This window comes from Symphalangus syndactylus, chromosome X (genome assembly GCF_028878055.3).
Source record: "Symphalangus syndactylus isolate Jambi chromosome X, NHGRI_mSymSyn1-v2.1_pri, whole genome shotgun sequence".
NCBI classification, from domain to species: Eukaryota; Metazoa; Chordata; class Mammalia; order Primates; family Hylobatidae; genus Symphalangus; species Symphalangus syndactylus.
Window position 1 is genome coordinate 152,089,555 of NC_072447.2, and position 21,831 is coordinate 152,111,385.

Consider the following 21,831-nt stretch of genomic DNA (forward strand, 5'->3'; position numbering starts at 1 on the left):
GGAGTGAGGAGGCAGCAGGTGAAGAGAGTGTGGCGTGGAAGGCAGAAATCAGAGCGTTTTCGGGTCTGGTGCTGACCTGCTATTGGGAATGAAAATCAAGACTCAGGTGCATTCTGGTCCCTTTCTCAGGGGTAGCTGAACACCACCCGCATCCCTACCTGGCCTGGTGACGCCATTCTTCCTAGGCTCACTCACCACTGCAGCTGCTTTACTTGGACTTCCTCTCCTCATCCGACCACAGATCAGACCTCTGCTGCTCGCTGCCGCCCAGGGAGAGTGTGCACCTACGTACGCATTGCACCCCACTGCCCAGCACACCCAGGAGTGAGAGTGAGGAGCAGCTGGGAGAGTTGGAAGAGGGAGCCCTTATGTAGCCACCACTGGCTTCCCTGCTAGCAGCCACATGGTGACTATCCAGCTCATTATGCGAGTTCTAGCTCTTCATACAAGAGGCCACGGGAGAAGCAACGGCAACCCACCATCCCGGGGATCCTCACTCATGATTTGAAACCACTCCCAGCAGATTCTGGGGTGTTCGGCAGAAGCTGGCAACCATTCTTGGGGGGAAGGAACCCAAGAGGGGATGCTAGCATGCATAGGAATTAGAATTGGTGATCTGAAGGTCCCCTACGGCCTACATCCCATAAAGAGGGACCCTCTCCTCCTCACCTCATCTCCAGCATTCCTGCTTCCTCGAGCTTCTCCAAGGAGAAGTAGGTGCATCTCACTAGAAAAAACAAGAAAGCAGCCCTTTGCTGATTCAACACTTACTAAGCAGATATTGTGCCCTGGGCACCCAGTTTCGGAAATGAGTAAAACACCAGCCTTGCCTTCAACGAACTCAAGAGACCCTGCCGCAGCCACAGACTCTTACAGAGCAATTACCACCCTGGGTTGCAAGAGCCTAACGTGGGGTGGGGACGGGGGAGGTACAAAATGCTATCAGAGCTGGAGACGAAAGTCCCTAATACTTGGGGTGGGGCTGTGAAGGTGACGTTAAAGTTCTGCCTTGAAGGAGGCCAGGAGTGCACCAGGACAAGGCCATGGGAACTGCCGGTGCAAAGCAAGGAGACCTGGAACAGCAGGCTGGTGGGGACCAGTGACTAAACAGCACAGCGTGAACCCAAAGAGTGTTCGGATTGAGGGTGGGGAGAGCTGAGCCAACTCCCTCAACTGTTAGGACTTTAACCTGAGAAGGCCCGCAGCGTTTTCACTAGAGGATTGCTGGGGACACATTTGTGACTTAGAAACTAAACCGATGGAATGTGGAGGGCAGACCTGAGGGAAGAAAGAGGCCTCCAGGTTGGTCAGGAGGCTCATGGAACAGTGCAGGCTCCAAACCACGAGGCCTGAATTCTGCAAGTAGCAGCGGGGATGCAGGACGAGGAGCCGTTTTGTCTCGTCGGGCACTCCAGAGGCAGGGACCCAGAACTTGGTTATGAAGTCATTGCGGGAGACTAGATAAGGGGAAGGACAGAGGAGTAAAGCATGGCAGCACTACAGAACCTGAGCCCGTGACCGAGAGAGAAGACAGTTTGAAAAGCAAGTTTGCCAGGGAAGTTAGGCTGTGTGCTGGGTGACTTACGTTGGAGGAGGCAAGACATTAAGAGTGGGGATGTTTCTCATCACCTGCAAAAGAGACGGTCCCTTTGGACCCCACTGGCAGGCACTGACAGAGCGGCTAGGACACAGGAGAGCAGGCCTGGGGGGCTCAGCCCTGCAAGACTCAGCCTAGAGCTGCATGGACCCCAGGCAAGTGTTCCGGGCCTTCTTGCCGCTTCCGTGCCCTCTGGGGGTAGACACTGGAGGTGCAGTTAGGTCGCTGCGGGCAAGTTTGGACTCTTGCCTAAGGGTGCATCACAGAAGGGCCTCAGCTTCCTCCCCCGACTCCACCCACAGCTCCACCCCCAGTTCCGCTCTGCTTCACCATCATCTCCACCACCAGCTCCTCCTCCGGCAGCTCCGCCCCAGCTGTTCCGCCCCCCGCTCTTCCTCCTCCCAGCACTTAACCAGTTCCACCCACAGCTCTTTCCCACAACTACGCCCTCCTCTTGCAGGCGGCTCCTCCAGAAGCTCTAACCCAGTTCCTGCTGCAGCTCCACCCACAGCCCCACCCTGCTCACCTGCATCTCCACTCCCAGCTCCGCCTCCTCTAGCCCCGTCCCGCTTCTCCTACCCCTCTGCCCACCCCAGCACCTTTCAGCTCCTTCCTCCAGCTCTGCACTAGCTCCTCCCCCGCCATTCTCACCCGCCAGCCTTACTCCAGCTTGGCTCCTCCTTCTCCAGCTCTTTCCGGCAGCCCCGCTCCATCTGCTCCCACAGCGCTTTGCCACAGCCCCGCCCTGCTCCTCCTCCAAGAACGCAGGGCTTCCCCTCAGCTCCACCCTGCAGCTGAGCTGTGCACCAGGCCCTCCCACAGAGCTTTCTCGTGATTCCACCCTACACCTCCCCAAGCCCCCGCTCCCCTAAGCTGGTTCTCAGGACTCCGCGGAGTCCTCCCGCAGCTGCTCCTCGCTCAGTTCTCCCACTGCCCCGCCCTGCTTCTCATTCGGCTGCTTCAAGGCCCCGACCTCAGCCAGCAGTTTCTCTCAGCCCCGCCCCTCCCTCCTCTCCCCCCCAGCCCCGCCCCTCCCTCCTCTCCCCTCCCTCCTCTCCCCTCCAGCCCCGCCCCTCCCTCCTCTCCCCCCCAGCCCCGCCCCTCCCTCCTCTCCCCCCCCAGCCCCGCCCTGCTTCTCCCGCGGCCGCTCCCAAAGCCCCGCCCTAGGGGAGGCCCAGCAGTTTCTCTCAGCCCCGCCCCACCCCGAGCCCCGCCCTGCTTCTCCTGTGGCTGCTTCCAAAGCCCCGCCCCCAAATCTTCCCCAGCAGTTTCTCTCAGCCCCGCCCCTCCCAGAGCACCGCCTCTCCCAGCCCCGCCCTGCTTCTCACGCAGCTGCTTTCAAAACCCCGCCCCGGACCCCTCCCAGTGATTTCTTTCTCCCCCGCCCTCCTCCTCTCAGGGGACACCTGCCTCCCTCCTGCTGGTTCTCAAGAGTCCGCTAGCTCTTCCTGCAGCCTCTCCTCGCTCAGCTCTCCCAGGGCCCTGCCCCCAATGGTTTCTCTCAGCCCCGCCCGGCCCTGCCCCACCCCCTGCCTCTTATCCCAGCCCCGCCCTCAACCCAGCCCCCAATTGTTTCTCTCAGTCCCGCTCGGCCCCTCCCCAAGCTCCGCCCTCCTCCTCTCAGCCCCGCCTCCACCCCTCCCCAGCGGTTTCTCCCAGCTCCTCCCTGCTGGTATAGCAGCTCTGGGCCCAAAACTCCTGCCTGGTGGCCTCGTCCCACCCCCTTACTCTTCCTCCCTCCGGTTCCTTTTCCTCCTTCCGGTTCTTCGTCCAGGCTGCCAGTCTCGAGGTCCCCTGGCCTTGTCCTGGTCGGCTGGCGCGCATCAGGGCCGGATAAAGGGAATAGCGTCTCCTAGCAGCCAGGGCGTGCGTACGTGCGCGATGTCAGCAGTGCGTGTCTTCGAGAATGCGAGATTCATGTTTGCTGTCTATATGCATGGCTGAGTACGTGCCTCCTGCGTACGTGCGTGGTGTGCGTACATGCGTGATTGCGCGCCCACGTACGTTCTTCGTGAAAGGGATGATGAAAGGGATGACGGCAGCTGCATGAAAGCGGAAGAGTTATGGGCCGCTAACACCTGTCACTGGCCACCGGTTTCCCGGAGTTAGCGGCAGCGACCTTGCAGCCTCGGCACTAGCCAGGCGCTCCCTCTTCTCACCGCTGCCCACGTTTCCTCGCTTGGGAGCCCATCGTCCTGGCTCCGGTGGCCTCGCTGGGTCTCGGGGAGGCGGAGGACTGTTCTTCCCTGTGGCGAAAACCCAGAGTCGGCCCTAGGCACCCACGACTCACAGGGTCCGCGGTTCCGGAGGCCGTGAGACCTGCCGGGGCTGACAGGTGCCAGGGCCCATGGTGAGGGAGCCTGTGTGCTCAGCCTTCTTGCGGACGGTACCTGAGGGCTGGGGTTTCCGTGGATGTGGGGCTGGAAACCCGTGCGGGGCGCGACCGAGGCACCTTTTCCTGTCCCGTGCTGTCGGCAGGGTCTCGGCTCCGCTCCTTCTAAGCGCGTGTACCCGCGACGTGCGTCTGCGAGTGGAAAGCCCGTGTGCTGCTCCACACACAGCGGCCGCACCTCAGTCCGGTTTTCCCTGCCTCCCGTTGACCCTTCTGCTGTGAGCTCGCCTGGACCCGAGGCCGGGCGGTGCACAGCTTTGTGGCCTGTGGCGCCGTGCTCAGCGTGACCTACCCAGAATGAAGCTGAGGACAATAGGATTTAGAGCCCCAAAACCTCGCCCCGTGACAATGGGAGGGGAAGTGTCATTTTTCTCCCTTCGAATGGAGCATGCTCAGCTGCAAGAATGCTGCTCAACATGGTGAAATGATTTTCTGCCCTGCGGGCTGGTGCATCCTGTGGTCTTTGACCCAGACAGCTTCGGAGGGTCCCACTGCTGTGATTAGCAGAACCAAACTGTGATGTGCACATATGTGTTACTGATAAGACCAGCCCTCCCAGCTCTTCTTTGTTTCCAATGCCTGCTGAGTAGATGATCTTCTTAGGGCCATTAACCAGCTTTGCTGTCTTGCACTTAATGACCTTTCCTCTTTATCTTCCTTATTGTGCAGGTAAAGAAGCTAAGTGGAAGAGTGTTTCCTCCTCTGGCCGTAAAGCAGGCACTCTCTGCAGCACCAGGTAGGAGACTCAGTCCCCTTCTTGCCTTTTCAGTTACATCAGTTCCTACTAGGGATTCCACACACACACAGTCCGCGTTTGTTCTGATTTTGTGGTGATGATGAGAAAAGGGTTGGCTAAGAAACTGAGCGGCAGAAAAGAGGCAAACATTCACTGTAGCCATGTATCCCAATGGAAGTGGCCAGGCCCTGTGGGGGACATTCAGCCTCCGTCAGAAGTAATCCAGAACCAAGGAACCTGGTGATCTTTTGTCACCCATCAGGAGAATAATGATGCTCAGGGGCCACAAGTGTGTTAGGAAATGGCACCATGGATGGGTTGGCGGAGGGTACACGGGTGAGTCTTTGTGGAAGGTGATTTGCTGGCAGATATCAGCATCTTAGATGGGCGTGCCAGGCGGCCGAGGCATTTCCTTCAGCATGTCTTCACACAGCGAGTGTTAGAGGTAATGTCATTTCTAGTGGCAAAAGTGGGAAGCAACTTGTAACCCTCCATCAGTAGAGGAATGGTCAGGCAAATTATGAGACAACCAACAATGGGATATCACACAGGCAGTGAAAAACAAGGTAGATGAAGATTGTCAGGTGGAAAGAATGGGCTTGATGTGCTGTTAAGTGGAAAATTCATGCCCTATCCTGTGGAGATGTGTTGGGAACAGCAGTTTGCCAAGATGGCTGAAACAAAGGACCATAAAGGGGCCGGCTTAAACAACAGACAATCATTGTCTCGCAGTTCTGGAGGATGGAAGTCTGAAATCAAAGTGTTGGTCAGGTTCGTTTGTTTTGTGGGCTGTGAAAGAGAATCTGGTCTGTCCCTTTCTCTTAGCTGCAGGTGGCTGGCCGGCAATCTTTGGCACTCATTGGCTTGTAGAAGCATCTCCCTTATCTCTGCGTTTATCTCGTGGTATTCTCCCTGTGTGCATGACTGTCTCTGCAATCCCCGTTTTCATAAGGACGCCAGCCACATTGGATGTGGGTCCACCCTAATGGCTTCAGTCTCACTTGATTGCCTCTGTAATGACTCTGTCTTTATATATAAGGCCACATTTTGAGGTGCTGGGGTTTAGGACTTCAACATACGTATTTTAAGAGGACACAATGCAACCCATCACAACTGACAAAGGCCCTGAGGTAGAAACAAGCTTGGCATGTTCCCTCAGGGGATGGAAGGCCTGTGTGGCTGCAGGGTGGTGAATAAAGGGGAGAGGAGAGGACGTGGCTGGGGTGGGAAGCCAGATCAGGAGGGACCTTGAGTGCCCCGAGAGGAAGTGTGGATTCTGTGCTAGTTGGGGCAGGGAGCCCTTGAAAGCTTTCAGTAGAGGAGTGACATAATCTCATTGTCCCTGTACCAAGATCATTCCGATGGCAGTGTGGTCACAAGAGTGCAGAGGACAAGTGCTGAGGCGGGGGTGGGGGTGCTATCAGGAGACTTCTTCAGAAGGCAGGGGGTTTTAGGGCATTGGATTGGGATTGTGGCCATAGAGATTATGGAGAGGGATCAGATTCAGTGTTGGTTTTGGACACAGTGCCACGGGATGTGGGCCGCAGATGTGGGAAAGAAAGGGAGGGCAGAGAGCATCTAGGTCTGGGGCAGGAACACTGTGTAGCTGGTGATGCCACTCACAGAGGTGGAAGGGAGGTGGACTTGGTGGTGATGGCTGGGTTCCTGAGTATGTAGGGGCCTGTCCACCTAAGGCTGAGTCTGAAGAGGGGTGGCCTGCACCACGGGATTCAGAGCAGGACGGTGAGCAATGTGGGGGTCCCAGAAGGAGGGAAGGAATGTGCCCAGCCATGCCGGGGCTGCTGAGTATGGACTAAGATGAAGACAGGACTGGCATGAGGCCGGCCGTGGGTGCTTGTGGGGATAGGTCAGTCAGTGGAGTGGGTGGTGGGGGGGTGGGGAATAAAGGGAGAAAGGTGGGGGTGGGGGCAGAAGGTTCAGAGAGGAAGCAGAGACTGCGCGTGTAGACAGCTCTTCTGAGGTCTCAGCGGTTCAGGGTTGAAGAGAAGGGAGGCAGAGCGGGAGGCGTGTGTGTGCTCAGAGTAGGGATGCTGAGCGAGCATAGATGGTGGCTGGTGGCACCCAGGGCCCGGAGTGAGCCAGAGGAGCAGGGTCCAGAGCACAGCAGGCAACCGGCTCGGCTGGGGCAGCTCACCCCAGAGGCAGGAGAAGAGCAGGAGATCTGGAGCTCAGAAGGCTGCTCTGCGCACTGGGAAAGGAGTGGATACCAGGCAGCTTTGGCCCTATCAGGGCTTTGTCTCATGAGGGTGGGTATATTTTCTTAAAATCATAGAACGTACTAGAGGTCGAGTTTATGTGCTGAAAGGAAGGACAGAGAGATACTAACCAGAGTGGAGTGGGGGCAGCTCAAGGGTGGAGTTCAGGGCCAGGGGGCAGGGCCATAGGCCTGAGGGGTGATGGCAGCCACTATTTCTGACTGTGTCTGTTAGGTGCCAAGTACTGAGCTGGGTGCTCTTGGTGCCTTGTCTCCCATCCTCACAGCCATGTGGAAACTGAGGCATCTCAAGAGTCTGTGACTGGGCTGAGGCTCTGGCTTCAAGCCCAGGGCTCCTTCCGAGGCACAGGGCTGTCCTTCATGCAGGAGGAGGGGACCCTCTCCCAAGCCACACGCGCAGGAGGCTGGGCAAGAGTTGTGGGAAGTCAGAGCCCGTGTGACTGTGGGCTGGTGCCTCATTCTCCTCAGCCGTAGAGTGGGTCTCACAGTACCACTGACCCTGCTGGGTTACTTGAAGATTCAATTTGATGATCCGAGGATCATGCCATCCCAGAGGCTGGCACGTGGGAGGCGTGTGTGGTGTTGCCAGTTGTTCTGATTATCATTCTTGTTTTCTCAGCTCAGATCGGGACGGGGGCGTCTGCTGACGGTGGAGGGCAGTGGTGGGGAAAGGGGCTTGAGGAAGGTGGCACCCAGAGGGGTGGAGAGGAGATGTCTGGGGGCCATCTGAGGTCACGGTGCATCCTGAGAGCAGAGCTAAGATTGGATATCAACGATGTGGGCTCAGCAGCCCTGGAGTAGGAGCCAGGAAGGTCAGTGCCTTGGTGGCGTCAGGGCCAGGGCACTAAGAGTATTGGCAGGGCACAGCAGGGGAAAAGGAAGAGAAGCAGAGCCTGGGACTGTCTCTCTGTGCTGGAAGAGGGCTGACACCAGCCCCGACTCTCCACTCTGGCTAGGCCAAGGGGGCCCTCTGTCCTCTGTGTTGCCCTAGGGCTCGGTGACCTCTGTCATAGCACTGACCACATGCTATCCTGCCTGTGCCTTCCTCTAGCTGTCCCCGCCCTACTACTGACCGCCCCAAAGACTCCATGGGCTGAGTCAGCCAAATCCCAGCCCCTTCCCTTGGGCCTGCCGTGGTGCTGGACATCAGTGACAGACGGAAGCAGCAGACCATCGAGGTCAGTGGGATTTAGGCCATCTGAGAGACATGGGGGGAAGGTCAGGTCACTGCCCATGAGCTTGGAGGGCTGGCGTGTGACGTGCTTCTGTGCTTCTGCAGGCCACAGGAGGCCCGGGGCGCTCGGGAAGATGAAGTTTGGCTGCCTCTCCTTCCGGCAGCCTTATGCTGGCTTTGTCTTAAATGGAGTCAAGACTGTGGAGACGCGCTGGCGTCCCCTGCTGAGCAGCCAGCGGAACTGTACCATCGCCATCCACATTGCTCACAGGGACTGGGAAGGCGATGCCTGGCGGGAGCTGCTGGTGGAGAGGTTCGGGATGACTCCTGCTCAGATTCAGGCCTTGCTCAGGGAAGGGGAAAAGTTTGGTCGAGGAGTGGTAGCGGGTAAGTGACAATGTACCAAATGTGCAGACAACGCCTAGGGCTGCCACCCAAGATCTTGCTTGGGAGTTTGGGGGCTTCTCTTGTCGTCTGAACTGATTGGTGTGTATAACACAGTTCCTTTTGGCAACACACCTTCAAAGGGACAGCCAGGGCCTTGGGCTGGGGGTTGGCGTGCCTAGCTTCCGCGAGCTCTGGTAAATCATTTCTCCGCTCTGGGCCTCAGTTCCTGTTTCTGATCTCAGTGAGAAGCCTGGTCAGGTCCATGTGCACATGGTGTTTGTGGTGTTTGGCTGTGTGTGTGTTTGTGTGCATACATGTGTGAGTGCACATGTGTGGCAGAGACCATGAAAAGCAGCCCAGCCCGCCGAATGGGTCAGGTGGCCTCTAGAGTTGGGCTGCCTGCCTGGCTTCATGAGCCTGCCCCAGCCCCACCACTCACAGCACCCTGGGCAAGTCCCCTAACCTCTGGGTGACTGAGGCCGGACATCAGCACCTGTCCCCTGGTGACCTGCTCAGGCATCACCTGTAGCTTCCCAGGCCCTCCCCCTGCCTCTCCCAGCATTTCCTGTATCGGGTTTGGCTCGTTATCAAAGCTATGGAAGAAGGACTTGACTCCCTTCTTGTCCTTCTACTGATGCCATCTTACTCTCTATTGATTGTGACTTTGAGTAACCATGTTGTCACATGGGCAGGCCTTGGGCTATGGAAGTGAAAGGCATTCATGTGTATCTCTCTTTGTGTACAGGACTCGTTGACATTGGGGAAACTTTGCAATGCCCCGAAGACTTAACTCCTGATGAGGTTGTGGAACTAGAAAATCAAGCTGTACTGACCAACCTGAAGCAGAAGTACCTGACTGTGATTTCAAACCCCAGGTGGTTACTGGAGCCCATACCTAGGAAAGGAGGCAAGGATGTATTCCAGGTAGACATCCCAGAGCACCTGATCCCTTTGGGGCATGAAGTGTGACAAGTGTGGGCTCCTGAAAGGAATGTTCCAGAGAAACCAGCTAAATCATGACACCTTCAATTCGCCAGCATGATGCAGACCTGTATACATTAGGTTAACTCTGAATTTCCACTGCTTTGTAGAGTCCCACCCACTAAGCACTGTGCATGTAAACAGGTTTCTTTGCTCAGATGAAGGAAGTAGGGGGTGGGGCTTTCCTTGTGTGATGCCTCTTTAGGCACACAGGCAATGTCTCAAGTACTTTGACCTTAGGGTAGAAGGAAAAGCTCCCAGTAAATGTCTCAGCATTGCTGCTAATTTTGGCTCTGCTAGTTTCTGGATTATACAAATAAATGTGTTGTAGATGACTGGTTAGTGTTTGAGGCTTCATTCTATGTTTTCCCCTGATTTGTTCTGGTCAAAACTCATCAAATGTGTAACTAGCATCCAGGCGACATTACAGAAACTCTGGGACCTGGCACTGAATGTTTGCCTGGTAGTGACTAGCCATTAATCAACCGACTCATCCAGGATGAAGAGGACGTCAGACTTAGAGCAGCTGTCTGTCCTTTCAGGTTACTCTCACTGTTGTGAAAGTGTCTGTCAGTTTCTGAAGCATGTGTGTTACCTGCATCACACAGCTACTTCCTATCCTAGCAATGCATCCAAAATACAGCTCTAGTAGAGTGAGGTTAACTTGGAAATGTGATCAGTAGTGTTGTTTTATTTTGTAGTGATTTTTTTTTTTTTTTTTTTGGTGATTTAGCAAAGTTTCTAGTTGTTATCCATGAGGATGATGGGCATTTCCCCCCAGGCATTGACTGCAGTGGCCCTTCTCTTCTGAGCCAGGATGTTATGGTGGTCGTACATCCCATGGCAGATAGGGTGGCCTGCCTTTCAAGTGGGCCTCTTTGGAGGCCCCTGGATGCTAGGCTAGGGATGCTGAGCTGCTGATCAGACACTTCCTGGCAACATTGGGAGGGACCCATGAGGAAACAATCTCCTGTTTGAAGATACAGAAAGATATTGCTGGAATCAGGAGTCTGTTCTTTCTCCTGACCAGCAGGCCAATCTCAGGGGACCAGGTCTTCCTGGGCTTGGCCTCGACCCTTCCTAGCAACATCCTTTGCTGAGTGTGTAAAAATGCTGCTTCTCCAAATAAACGAGGACAATGGGGACCAAAGCCTGTCTTGGACAGGATTTCCAGCCTCCCCTGGCTTCTGCCAATGAGATGTGTATAATATAGAAGGTTAAAAAGAACACAGACAACAGTTCTCATTTAAACTGTTTATTATTTATTTTCGTGGAATTTTGTTTTTCTTTATTAAGACCAAAAATGTGTTTCTTATTAGAAAATGGCAACTTTTATGAGCCATTAGTGGCCTGTGAGTTTACGGACTTGCGTTGTTTCTGAACTGTTCACAGAGTCTACACTTGTAATCTGAGGAGCCTTCCTGCTCCTCCTCATTGTTAGAGGGCTCATTTGGAGACATGACTGAGAGGGAGGCCAACAGAACGTAGTAACAGATATTGTACAAAGACATTACACTACCATTATCTGAGTAAACCAGACTACTAGGCACTTGCCCTGTGCCTTCCATCCAGGTAGTAGCCGAAGATGCAAATGTGACATTCCCAGAGGTGCCCTCCCCACTTGGGCCATTTGGTTCCTGAGGGGGCCCATTTCCCAGGGGATGCCAAGTGGCCCTCTTCTTGAACCACATGCCAGAGCGCCTGAAGGACTGGGTGCCACTGGATCCCTGAACGCTGGGGGCTCCCCGCTGACACATTTTGATTCCTTCTTTCCTGGCATTGATGTGATAGATACATAGGGAGCGTCTTGTAGCTACCAGCTCCTTTCTCTTTGGAGTTGGGACACAGGTCGCTTGCTGAGCGGTGTTTCTGAGGTTATCATTTCTCTGGATATTCTCCAGGAGCCTGGGCTTGTCTCTCTGAAAATTGGAGTGGCGGTAGATCTGAAACAAAATGAAACATGTTAGTTGTTCTGGGATAAATTATTCCTTTCCCACCTCTCAAAATTATGATTTTGTTTTGCAATGGAGAAAAGAATGCTTTAAGTGGCAGCAAGTGTGGTTATGTTCTACAGCATGACCTGACTAAAGATAAACAATTCATAGGTCAAGGCAGTAATATATAAATAGCATGGATTTTGATATTAAACTGCAACCCCGTAGAGGTAACATGCAGGTCTGCATAATATGATGCTTACATTATCTCTAAGGGGGTTGTAGTTTAATATCAAAATCCATACTTTTTAAGTTCTATACTTTTCATCTTTCAATAAACAATATTTCACATTTTAAAATGCTATCTTTGACACTTAAGCTCTTACAGTATATTATTTATATTGGTGTCCTATGAAGATATGTTTGAGAAAGAGAGAAAAGGGATTACAGAAATGCTTTCTACTTTACCATCATTTTCTCGTTTCCTGGAGAGTTGCTTGGGCGTGTCTTGCGGAATCCATAGAGGTTCAGCTGGCGAATGAAACTCTTCAAGCTGTCTGTTTTGAAGATCTTCTCTGCACCTCTCCGTTGAAGAACCTCCCTCTGGAAGAGATCCTTCTCGACGATCACGGCGTCTCCATCATCGTTCCAGCTCACAGACTTGAATGTGTCTTCCTCCACAATCATCCAAAGCTTTCTTGGGAAGGAGAGCCTAAAAAGGTTGTGGTTGTCTTCCACGTTGGCCACGCGTTGGTTTCGGTCTTCTGGTGGTGAGTTATCTTGGGAGCCTGGATCTTGGCCCATGGCTTGGTCCTCGTGCCTATCCAAAACCTCGCTGGAATCTGGATTTGGGTCAGGTGAAGAACTAGATGGCCCCCCGCTTGTTGGCTCTCCACCAACAGATGGGGCCAGCTTGGCTTCATATTCCTGTTCAGTGTTCTGACTCGCCATGGAGCTACACCAGAATCAGGAGCATTTTGTACCCAAGGCCCTTATCACTGTCCTAGCAAGTCCAAAATGCCTTCAGTCAGAGTAGGCGTGCCCAATAAATACTGTCCACAAAATTCTAGAGTCTCAGTATCAGGGCAACCAGTGGCTTAACTCATCATCTGCTTTATTTGTCACATGATGTCACAAAGGTGGCTCTCAGCCAATCTGGAGAGGGGGCCCTGGCCAGGTGTTGGGGGAGTAGAGAGGTGGCATGGCCTTCAGCTTCTCCCTTTTCTAAAAGTATAAACAGGAGTGGTTCAAGTTCCCAGAAAAGTCTCCCATCTTCTGACAGTCACATTGTGCCATAGGGCCAGGCCCCAGATGAGCTGAGAAACCATGGCTGTATGGCCACTCCCAACCCTGAAGACAGGGGAGGCCATTTGCTGGCCTCTAATTTGCTCAAGAGCCAGCCCCTAGTTAGCCCTAGCTTGGGTTTCACCAAGACTGCCTGAGTCAGATGGACCCCTCATGGGTGACTGCCTTCTAGGAGATGGTGGTCCCTACCAGGCTGTTTGGCCTGATCTGTGTGGTAGCACCTCTCTTTTCCAATCCCCCCCGATCTCCTTCCTGCTTTGGTCTCTTCCAAGTACTCCTAATGATTGGTTGGATGTGCTCTAGTGGGCCCAGATAAAGTGTTTCTTACTCCCCTTGGTCAAGTTGTCCCCAGAGTGGTGTTATGCCTGAGTATGGTGGGAGCACTCCCCTCACTCCTCTACCACTGTGTTACCCAGAGCACCATTTGTGGTTGGATGGCCACATCCTCAGCTGTGCTTTGGAGTCTCCTGTGGAGCTCTGCTTGCCCCTGCATCTCACCCTCTTGCAGATCACAACAGGAGATTACCTTTAGTTTCATTTTTGCCCATAAATACTGTTTTCATTGCCCAAGACATGTTCATTTCTGAGGCCTGCTTTACACAGACTAGCCTAAGAAAAGTTTCTGCTTGTCTAGTTAGACCTGATTAAAGTAATCCAGCACAAAAGCGCCATCATTATGTATTCGAAAACAGATGAGCATATGAGTGTGTGTTGGGGTGAGCAGGAGGAGGGAGAAAACCCAAATGAAAGCCATGTTCAACCCCAGATGAGAGGATACAACAGTCTTTTTGGTGATACATTTTCTCTAGCCATTAAAGACAACTTTGTTCTTAATATTCACTCTGTATAGGGAGACAGAGTGATACAGTGGAAAGGCCCCAGACTGAAAGGACCCTGGGTCCTTGTCCCACTGAGTAGCACCCTTTGCCCACTCAGGGTCGGCCCTGAGTGCGAAGAGGGTTGGAAGAGGCTCTTCCAAGGTGCTTTGCAATCTCAGGGCTCTCTAATCCTTCATGGTGCCCCCAGTGCCTGGATGCAGGCTTGGTTCATGGTCGCCAAGCTTTTTAAACAGGTTTACAAAGGTTTTGTTCAAGGACTCAGTGTAACCTGTAGGCACATGCACTCTGAGGCTAAATATTAAAATAGAGGCCATCGGTGACATCTCTAAATGAGGATCCTTGAGTATTCAATTACACAGCTGGCATCTTTCACTTACATACCAAAGTGCTTTTTCATAGGGGAATTCTTAAGACTGAGAATGATATTTTGTTGTGGCTTTTGCGAACTTATAAACTCTACTTATATAAAGGCTTTTGGCCATTGGGTGGGAGGGGAATGATCATGAAAAAAATTACTAGGGATACTACACGGTGGCATTCAGCAAAGAGCTGGTATTGATTTGATTTAGTCACACTATGTCATGTGGCTTCTATAGGACCATTAGCCACCATTCTCCTTTGTTTTAAGTCACAGAATGTACACTGGGATTACGAGTCTAAGACATCAAGCTCCTCTTGTCCCTTGGAGGGAATATTCAGGGCACTGACTTATGTCTGGTTAAGAAGAGTCATGGTGGGAAATCCAGCCTCCGGCTAAGCCTGCTCAGTCCCCAAAGATCAGCTCTGCAACCCTCAGCAACCATTCAGACATTCTTTATGAGTCACCTGCCACCTGAAAGCCACTTTGAGGAAAATGGTTGGTCTTCTCTTCCATGCTCCAAAGGCCCCTGAGATGGCCCCTCTGCGTTGCTGCTTTATGAATGAAATCATCGTGGTCAGGTGACCCAAGCAGAGCACAGCTGACTATGGTATGAGGACCAGTAGCCCTGTGGAAAGTGGTCTTAGTGCTGACTTGCTGCAGCTTCTTTGTAGCTATGCAGCAATCAAGAATAGTGCTGAGCTCTTGATGGTGGGGCCCCAAGGTATGAGGCCAGCCACAGACCAAGACTCACTGTGTAGGCCTTGCCTGTCACATGATCCCCCAGGCCCTCTTCATCCTCCCCGTGGCCTCTCAGGATCTTCTTCCTTGCTGATCTCTCCCGAGCTCCAGGATGTGTCCCTGCAGTTGGTTCATCCCACCCCAGAGGAGTCTTTCTAAACTGTGGCTCGGAACTTGTCAGTTGCTTAGGCACCAACTCCTCACACCTCCAAGGCCTTCCTTTCCCAGCCTCGTTAGTCACTGGGCTCCTCTTTCTCACACACTCAGGTATCCGCCATGCCACCCGCCCTTAACCCTCCTTCACTCAGCATTTGCTTGATGCTGGGTCCTGGGTAAGACAACTCTCAACCTATTGCGGGATCTGGCCAGCAGTCTGCAATGCAACGGTGCTCTCTCTTTGTTCCCAGGCAGATCGGCAGGTCGAGAAATAATAGACACATGCAAGATAGCAAAATCTGGGTCCAGGGGGGCCACTGCCTTCTGGCCCCACGGTGCCAACGATGCACTGGATATACCAACGTTTATTATTAAGTTTAGTGAGGGCGGGGGTAGGTTAGTGAGGGATTTAGGGTCATTTGATTATGAGGTGAGATGGTCACATGGGGATGAAGTAATTCTTTAACATAACAGCTGTATGCAGAAGTACGGTATACAGGGATAAGAATTTACAATATAGTGTGTGCATCAGTAATTACTAACAGAGCCTTAAAACAGAAACACAGTCTTTCCATGACGTATGATTATCAAGATATTAGTCAGCAGTAACAGTTGCAGCAAAAGCTGGTTACAACCAATCCATAGAAACAGGATGTGAAGCTAGACAACTGGTTAGACCGGAAATTCTCAGAAGGGAGTATGCCTTAACCCTAAAGAGGCCTAAAAGAGCCGTGGCAAGATGAGGGCGTTTATAGCCCTATCTTATCCATATGGACAGGCGCTCCTCATGCGTCCATTTATAGGCTCTCCACAAGGGTCACATTCCATTCCCAGAGCTATGAATATCTGCTTTTCTAGGATAGGAATCTTGGTGACGTGAAACCTCCCTGACTGCACGTCCATTCATAGGCTCTCTGCAGGGGAAAGCACATCACGGGCTGTTGGCTCATTCTGGCAGTCCAACCTGGCATTGTCTTTACACAATCCTGCATGCAATTATGTATTTACAATAATCAGGAGCATTTCATCTTTTATTCCATAGCAATAGTTTCAGGGGGTCTCCCTACATCAACGTCTGGTTCCCTCTGGTGCTGTTTTCTGAGCACACTGTGAACTTCCTTGCTGGTAAGGGTGCTTGTGCTGCCTCTCCTATGGGAATGCCCTTTTCAACCCAGAAGTCACTCAGCTTGTCAGGGTCCAGGTCACTCCCTGAGGTCAGCTGGCAAGGCTTATTCCCAGGGGCTGGCCCAGCACAGCTCTCCACCATTGGTTGGGTGGATCCTGAACTCCTATGAGGTTGGGCATGTTGATGAGCCATCTCTCCTCTGGACTAAGAGGCGGATGAGGATGGCCGAGACCACAGTGCAAATGTGGCCCTCAATACATGTTGGATGAAGAAAGTTCTATGTCACCAGGAGCTCAGTGGGGTTTAGCATCCTTGGACGTGGCTCTACATTAGAACAGTGATAACAGAACAATTATTGTGAGCTCCTATTGAGACAGGAAAATAGGGTCTAGAAACAGGGAACTTAAGGCCACTCTGTGCTAACTTCCTAAAAGAGAAAACACCAGAGTCTGGGGGCAGGAAATCTAAGGCCAATTCACTCTGACTTCCCAAAGCTGGATCAAAAGGAAAATACCTGCGTCTGGGGCAGGAAACCTAAGGCTGATTAACACAAACTTCCTAAAGCTAAATCAAAAGACAAAAAACCCATCTCTCCATGCTGAGTAACAAAGGATCAGAGGCTACTCTCCCTACAACCATTCCTCTTCCACCACATCTCAGATGGAAAGGGAGGGGAGGGTGCTTTGTTGACCGTGGGCCAAGCAGGGACCATCCCTTCATCTGCATAGGGTGCCAATTCACCTCAGCCTTTAATTATCCACAGACCAAATCCTTCATCCAGATAAGGGGTAGTCATTAAGAACTTCAAATGGGGTACTTAAAGCCCAGAAAACTTTGTAACTGGCCCGTTGAGCCACTTGCTCAGACCCACTCCCACCCTGCGGAGGGCTTTCTCACTTTAATAAATTCCTGCTTTCACTGCTTTGTTCCTGCATTTCATTCCTCTGCTACTTTATGCATTTTGTTCAATTCTTTGTTCAAAACGCCAATGACCTGGACAACTCATAGTCAATCCGCTGTGCTAAGTGCTTTGCTAGTCTATGTCATTTACTGTGCACACCCATCTCTTGGGTGGATATTAGGAATGAGCCCATGTCTCCAATGAGCCAAGCTAGGCCATGGAGGGGTTGAGCCATGGTGCAGGTTCCGCAGTGAGGAAGCAACAGGGCCAGAGTAGGCCCACATGGTCAGACTCTCAGACTTACAACCTTACTCAAGTACAATGAGTGTTCCAATGATCTGAGCAGAAGAAGTTGTCTTTGTAAGCAGAAAATGGCTGAAGAAAGCAAAAACAGAAAACAGAACAGATTAGTCATTGATATGGTTTGGCTGTTTTGTCCCTCTAAATCTCATGTTGAAATGTGACCTTCAATGTTGGAGGTGGGTTTAGTGGGAGGTGTTTGGGTCATAGAGGTGGATCTCTCATAAATGGTTTAGTGTTGTCCTTGTAGTAATGAGTGAGTTCTCTGTTAGGTACAAACCACCCCAAAGAGTTTCTTGGTACTGCCAACACTCCCCCCAAACCTCTCCATGCTGCCCACCCTTCCCCCAAACCGTTTTACATTTCCAAGCCCTTATCTAGGCACTGCAGTGAAGCCAGCCTGATAGAAGACTTTACCTATCAGGCCTTGCTGCGATAAAGCAAACCCCAAGTACAAACCATCCGGACTGAACAGGGGGAGGTTGTGGGAAGCATAAACAAACTTTACCTACACCCTCTGGTACCATAAACATCACAATGTGATATGTGGCAGAATTAACCAGCAAACAACCCCGGGATGCAGCCATACCAAAGGACTCCCTCAAACTCCCTGCCCCAATGTAAACCCCTCATTCTGTAAGCTTGGGGCTGCTTTCCTTGACTGTTAAGGGGGCAGCCGACAGGTTAATAAAGGCTTGCCTGAACTTGGGGCTCTCTCTTTCTCGTCCTTTCTCTCGGCTAACCTTACATTCTCACTCTCTAAGTTCACATGAGATCTGGTTGCTTTAAAAAGCCTGGCAGCTCTTTGTTCTCTCTCGCCATGTGACATGCTGATTACCCTTTTGCCTTCTGCCATGACTGGAAGCTTCCTGAGCCCTTACCAGAAGCAGATGCCACTGCCGTGCCTCCTGTACACCCTGCAGAACCATGAGCCAAAATAAACGTTTTCTTTATAAATTACCTAGCCTCAGGTATTCCTTTATAGCAATGCAAAACTGACTAACATATAAAATTAGTACAGGAGTTGGGTGATGCTATAAAGATATCTGAAGATGTGAAAGCAGCTTTGGATCTGGGTAATGGGCAGAGGTTGGAAGAGTTTGGAGATATCAGAAGAAGACAAGAAGATGCAGGAATGTTTCAAACTTATTGGAGATATGTTCAGTGGTTTTGACCAAATTGCTGACAGAAATATGGACAATGAAGGCCAGGCTGATGAGATCTCAGATGGAAATGAGGAATTTACTGGCAAAGGTCACCCTTGTTATATCTTAGCAAAGAACTTGGCTGCACTGGGTCCATGCTCTAGAGATCTGTGGAAGTTTGAACTTAAGGGTGATAAATTATTGTATCTGGCCGAAGGGATTTCTAAGCAGCAAAGTATTCAAGATGTTCCATGGCTGCTTCTAACGACCTATCTCAGATGTAAGAGAAAAGGAAAGACTTAAAGTTGGAATTTATAATTAAAAGAGAAGCAGAGCATAAAAGTTTGGAAAATTTGCAGCCTGACCATGTTGTAGGGAAAGAAAGAGCATTTTCGGAGAAGAAACCAAGCAGGATGCTGAGGAGCCACTTGCTAGAGAGATTTGCACGACTGAAAGGGAGCCGAGTGCTACTATCTAAGACAATGGGAAAAAGCCCTTGAAGGCATTTCAGAAATCTAGTCCCCTCCCATCCCAGGCCCAGAAGCCTGGTGGGTAAGAATGGTTTTGGGGGCCAAGCCTGAGGCCCTGCTGCTCTCTGTAGCCTTTGGACACTGCTACCTGCATCTGGCTGATCCAGCTCCACCCAGGGCTCAAAGTGCCCCAGATACAGTTCAGGCCACTGCCTTGGAGGACACAAGCTATAAGACTTGGTGGCTTCCACATGGTGTTATGTCTGCAGGAGAACAGAATGCAAGAGTGAAAGAGGCTTGACAGCTTCTATCTAGATTTCAGAGGATGTATGTGTTGAAAAGCCTGAGTGCCCAGGGCAAAGCCTGCCACAAGGGTAGAGCTCCTATAGAGAGACTCTACTAGAACAGCGCTCATGGAAAATGTGGGGTTGGAGCCCCTGCACAAAGTCCTCATCATGGTACTGCTGAGTGGGATTGTGGGAAGATGGCTGAGAATGGTAGAGCTACCAGCAGCTTGTACTCTGAACCTGGAAAAGCAACGGGCACTCAACTCCAACCAGTGAGAGCAGCCATGGGAGCTGCACCTGCAAAGCCACAGGGATGGGTATGCACAAGTCCTTGGCATCCCACCCCTTCCGTCACTGTGCCCTGGATACAGAATATGGAGACAGGAGATTATTTTGGAGCTCTAAGATTTAATGACAGCCCTGCTGGGTGTCAGACTTGTGTGGTGCCTGTTGTCCCTTTCTTTTGGCTAATTTATCTCTTTTGGATTGGAATATTTACCCAATGCCTGGATCACCATTGTATCTTGGAAGTAAATAACTTGTTTTTTTATCTTACAGGCTCATAGTTGGAAGAAACGTGCCTTGAGTCTCAGATTTTGGAATTTTGAGTTGATGCTGAAATGAGTTGAGACTTTTGGGGAACTATTGGGAAGGGATGCTTGTATTTTGCAGTGCGAAAAGGATGTGAGATTTGTTGGGGGGGCATGGGCAGAATGAAACAGCTTGGGTATTTTGTGCCCTTCAAATATCATGTTGAAATGTGAACTCCAGTGTTGGAGGTGGGCCTAGTGGGAGAGGTGTTTGGGTCATCGGGGTGGGTCCTTTATGAATAACTTGCTGCTGTCCTCACAATAATGAGTGAGTTCTCTCTGTCTGTGGGTTCACATGAGATCTGGTTATTTAAAAGAGCCTGGCAGCTTCTCCTTTTCTTGCTTGCTCTCTCACTCGCCATGTGATATGCCAGCTCCTCTTCTGCCTTCTGCCATGAATGGAAGCTTCCTGAGCCCTCACAAGAAGGCTATGATGACACCATGCTTCCTGTACAGCCTGCAGAAATGCGAGTCAAAATGAACCTCTTTTCTTGACAAATTACCCAGCCTCAGGTATTCCTTTATAGCAGTGCAAAACTGACCAACACAGTCATTTCAAAGTTACTTTCCTTCTAGAGTTAAAGATGAGGGGACACGCTTATAACACTGACTCAGGTTGACTGAATCTTCTGAGTATTTTTGTATTTTTTTTTAAATTGGCCCCTTTGAAAGTTCAGTATAATTATGTGGCATTCGGCACAAGTGACCCCTTTCTGGTTGGGTCTGGTCAGCCGGGGCTTAGGGAAGGAGGCTAGTCCACAGCAGTGGCATCCCCTGAAGTTTGTTTCACACAGGCCCCTGAGTTAATGAGTCTTTCTAAAGGAGGCTTTGCTTGGTTTGCTTATCAGCCATCTTTCCACTCTTGCTGTAGACACGGACACCTGGATGCTCATAATTTGCTTTTTTTTTTTTTTTTTTTGAGACAGAGTCTCACTCTGTAGCCGGGCTGGAATGCAGTGGTGTGATCTTGGCTCACTGCAACCTCTGCCTTCCAGGTTCAAGTGATTCTCCTGCCTCAGCCTCCCGAGTAGCTGGGATTCCATGCTGGGATTATGTGCCAGCATGCCCAGCTAATTTTTGTAGTTTTAGTAGAGACGGGGTTTCACCATGTTGGGCAGAATGGTCTCAATCTCTTGACCTCGTGGTCCACCCGCCTCAGCCTCCCAAGATGCTGGGATTACAGACGTGAGCTACCACGCCTGGCCATGCACGTTTTTAAAAATTAATTAATTTATCCTATTGCCCTGCTCAGAGTAAAATACGCTGGTTTTCTTTTCTACGGTATCTTAAAAGCCTTTTGTAACAACGTTTGTGAGCAATTGTGTTAAAATTATTCTGAATTAATATCTAATGCTTGAACACGCACACTGTGTGTGTGTGTGTGTGTGTGTTAAACTCAAGTATAGGACATAGAGCCTCTGTAGGTGATAATTCTTGCCTCTTGGGATCCCTGGAAAAAGGAAGTCCATATGGAAAAGAGAGGCAGTCTCCAGGTAGAGATACATCTTCAGGGATTTTAAAGGAAGTTTTCAGCTTGTGTTCTATAAAAGCACCAAAGGTGACTTGTGTGTATAGCCCCTAGGTTGGAGGAAAGCCTTGCTGGTCGTTTAGACTTGGGATGTTGATATCAAAGGGCATTGCAGCATTTCAGCTCTCTTGCAACACCACTGACATTTCTCTATTGTTTTTCTCCTCCACACTGAGACCTATTGGCTCAGAAGTCCACCAGCATAAAACTCAGATTTTCATACTTCTAAATTGTTTTCAACATAGCTCAACCAGGAAGATTGTTAGGCATTGGAGGCCTTCCTGGCTTTCATACCCTGGTAAACCTCACCCCACATGTGCTAACCATAGATAAGATGGAGCCTTGTGGTTAGAAGACCCCCAAGACACTGTCTAGCTGCTGAGACACATCGCTTAGACCCATAAGCTCCTTCTCCAATTTCCATCTCCCCCAGCAGCTCTCTTGCCTTCCTCCCCATTTGATGGTGATCCTACACCCATAAACTCTAGAGAGTCTTTTGCTCTGAGGATGTCCCTGCTTCTGCTATCCTATCCAAGCACCACCCAATAAAGTTGTTTGTGTGGTACTGCCCCTGGTTGGTCATAGCATTTTTCTTGATCAACCCCCTAATCCTGCACAGTGTGCAATGAACTCTGCTGAACTTGGAGT

At 51.1% G+C, this 21,831-nt stretch overlaps 1 protein-coding gene across 5 annotated transcripts; it reads left to right on the top strand.

Annotated features, from left to right (window-relative positions):
* The first annotated feature begins 3,401 nt into the window (after positions 1-3,401).
* On the top strand, positions 3,402-19,704 carry EOLA1 (endothelium and lymphocyte associated ASCH domain 1). 5 transcript variants are annotated; one of them, XM_063635222.1, is made up of 6 exons: positions 3,402-3,541; positions 4,659-4,725; positions 8,013-8,139; positions 8,241-8,522; positions 9,268-9,446; positions 19,624-19,704. In XM_063635222.1, exons 4-6 carry the CDS (start codon positions 8,270-8,272, stop codon positions 19,687-19,689), a joined length of 498 nt encoding a protein of 165 aa, XP_063491292.1. In that variant the 5' UTR covers positions 3,402-3,541; positions 4,659-4,725; positions 8,013-8,139; positions 8,241-8,269; the 3' UTR covers positions 19,690-19,704. The 5 variants fall into 5 exon arrangements, with proteins under 5 accessions (XP_063491292.1, XP_063491291.1, XP_055125449.1 ...); XM_055269475.2 differs by lacking the exon at positions 3,402-3,541 and adding an exon at positions 3,662-3,947; XM_063635223.1 differs by lacking the exons at positions 3,402-3,541; positions 19,624-19,704 and adding exons at positions 3,664-3,947; positions 11,929-12,501.
* The last annotated feature ends 2,127 nt before the right edge of the window (positions 19,705-21,831 follow it).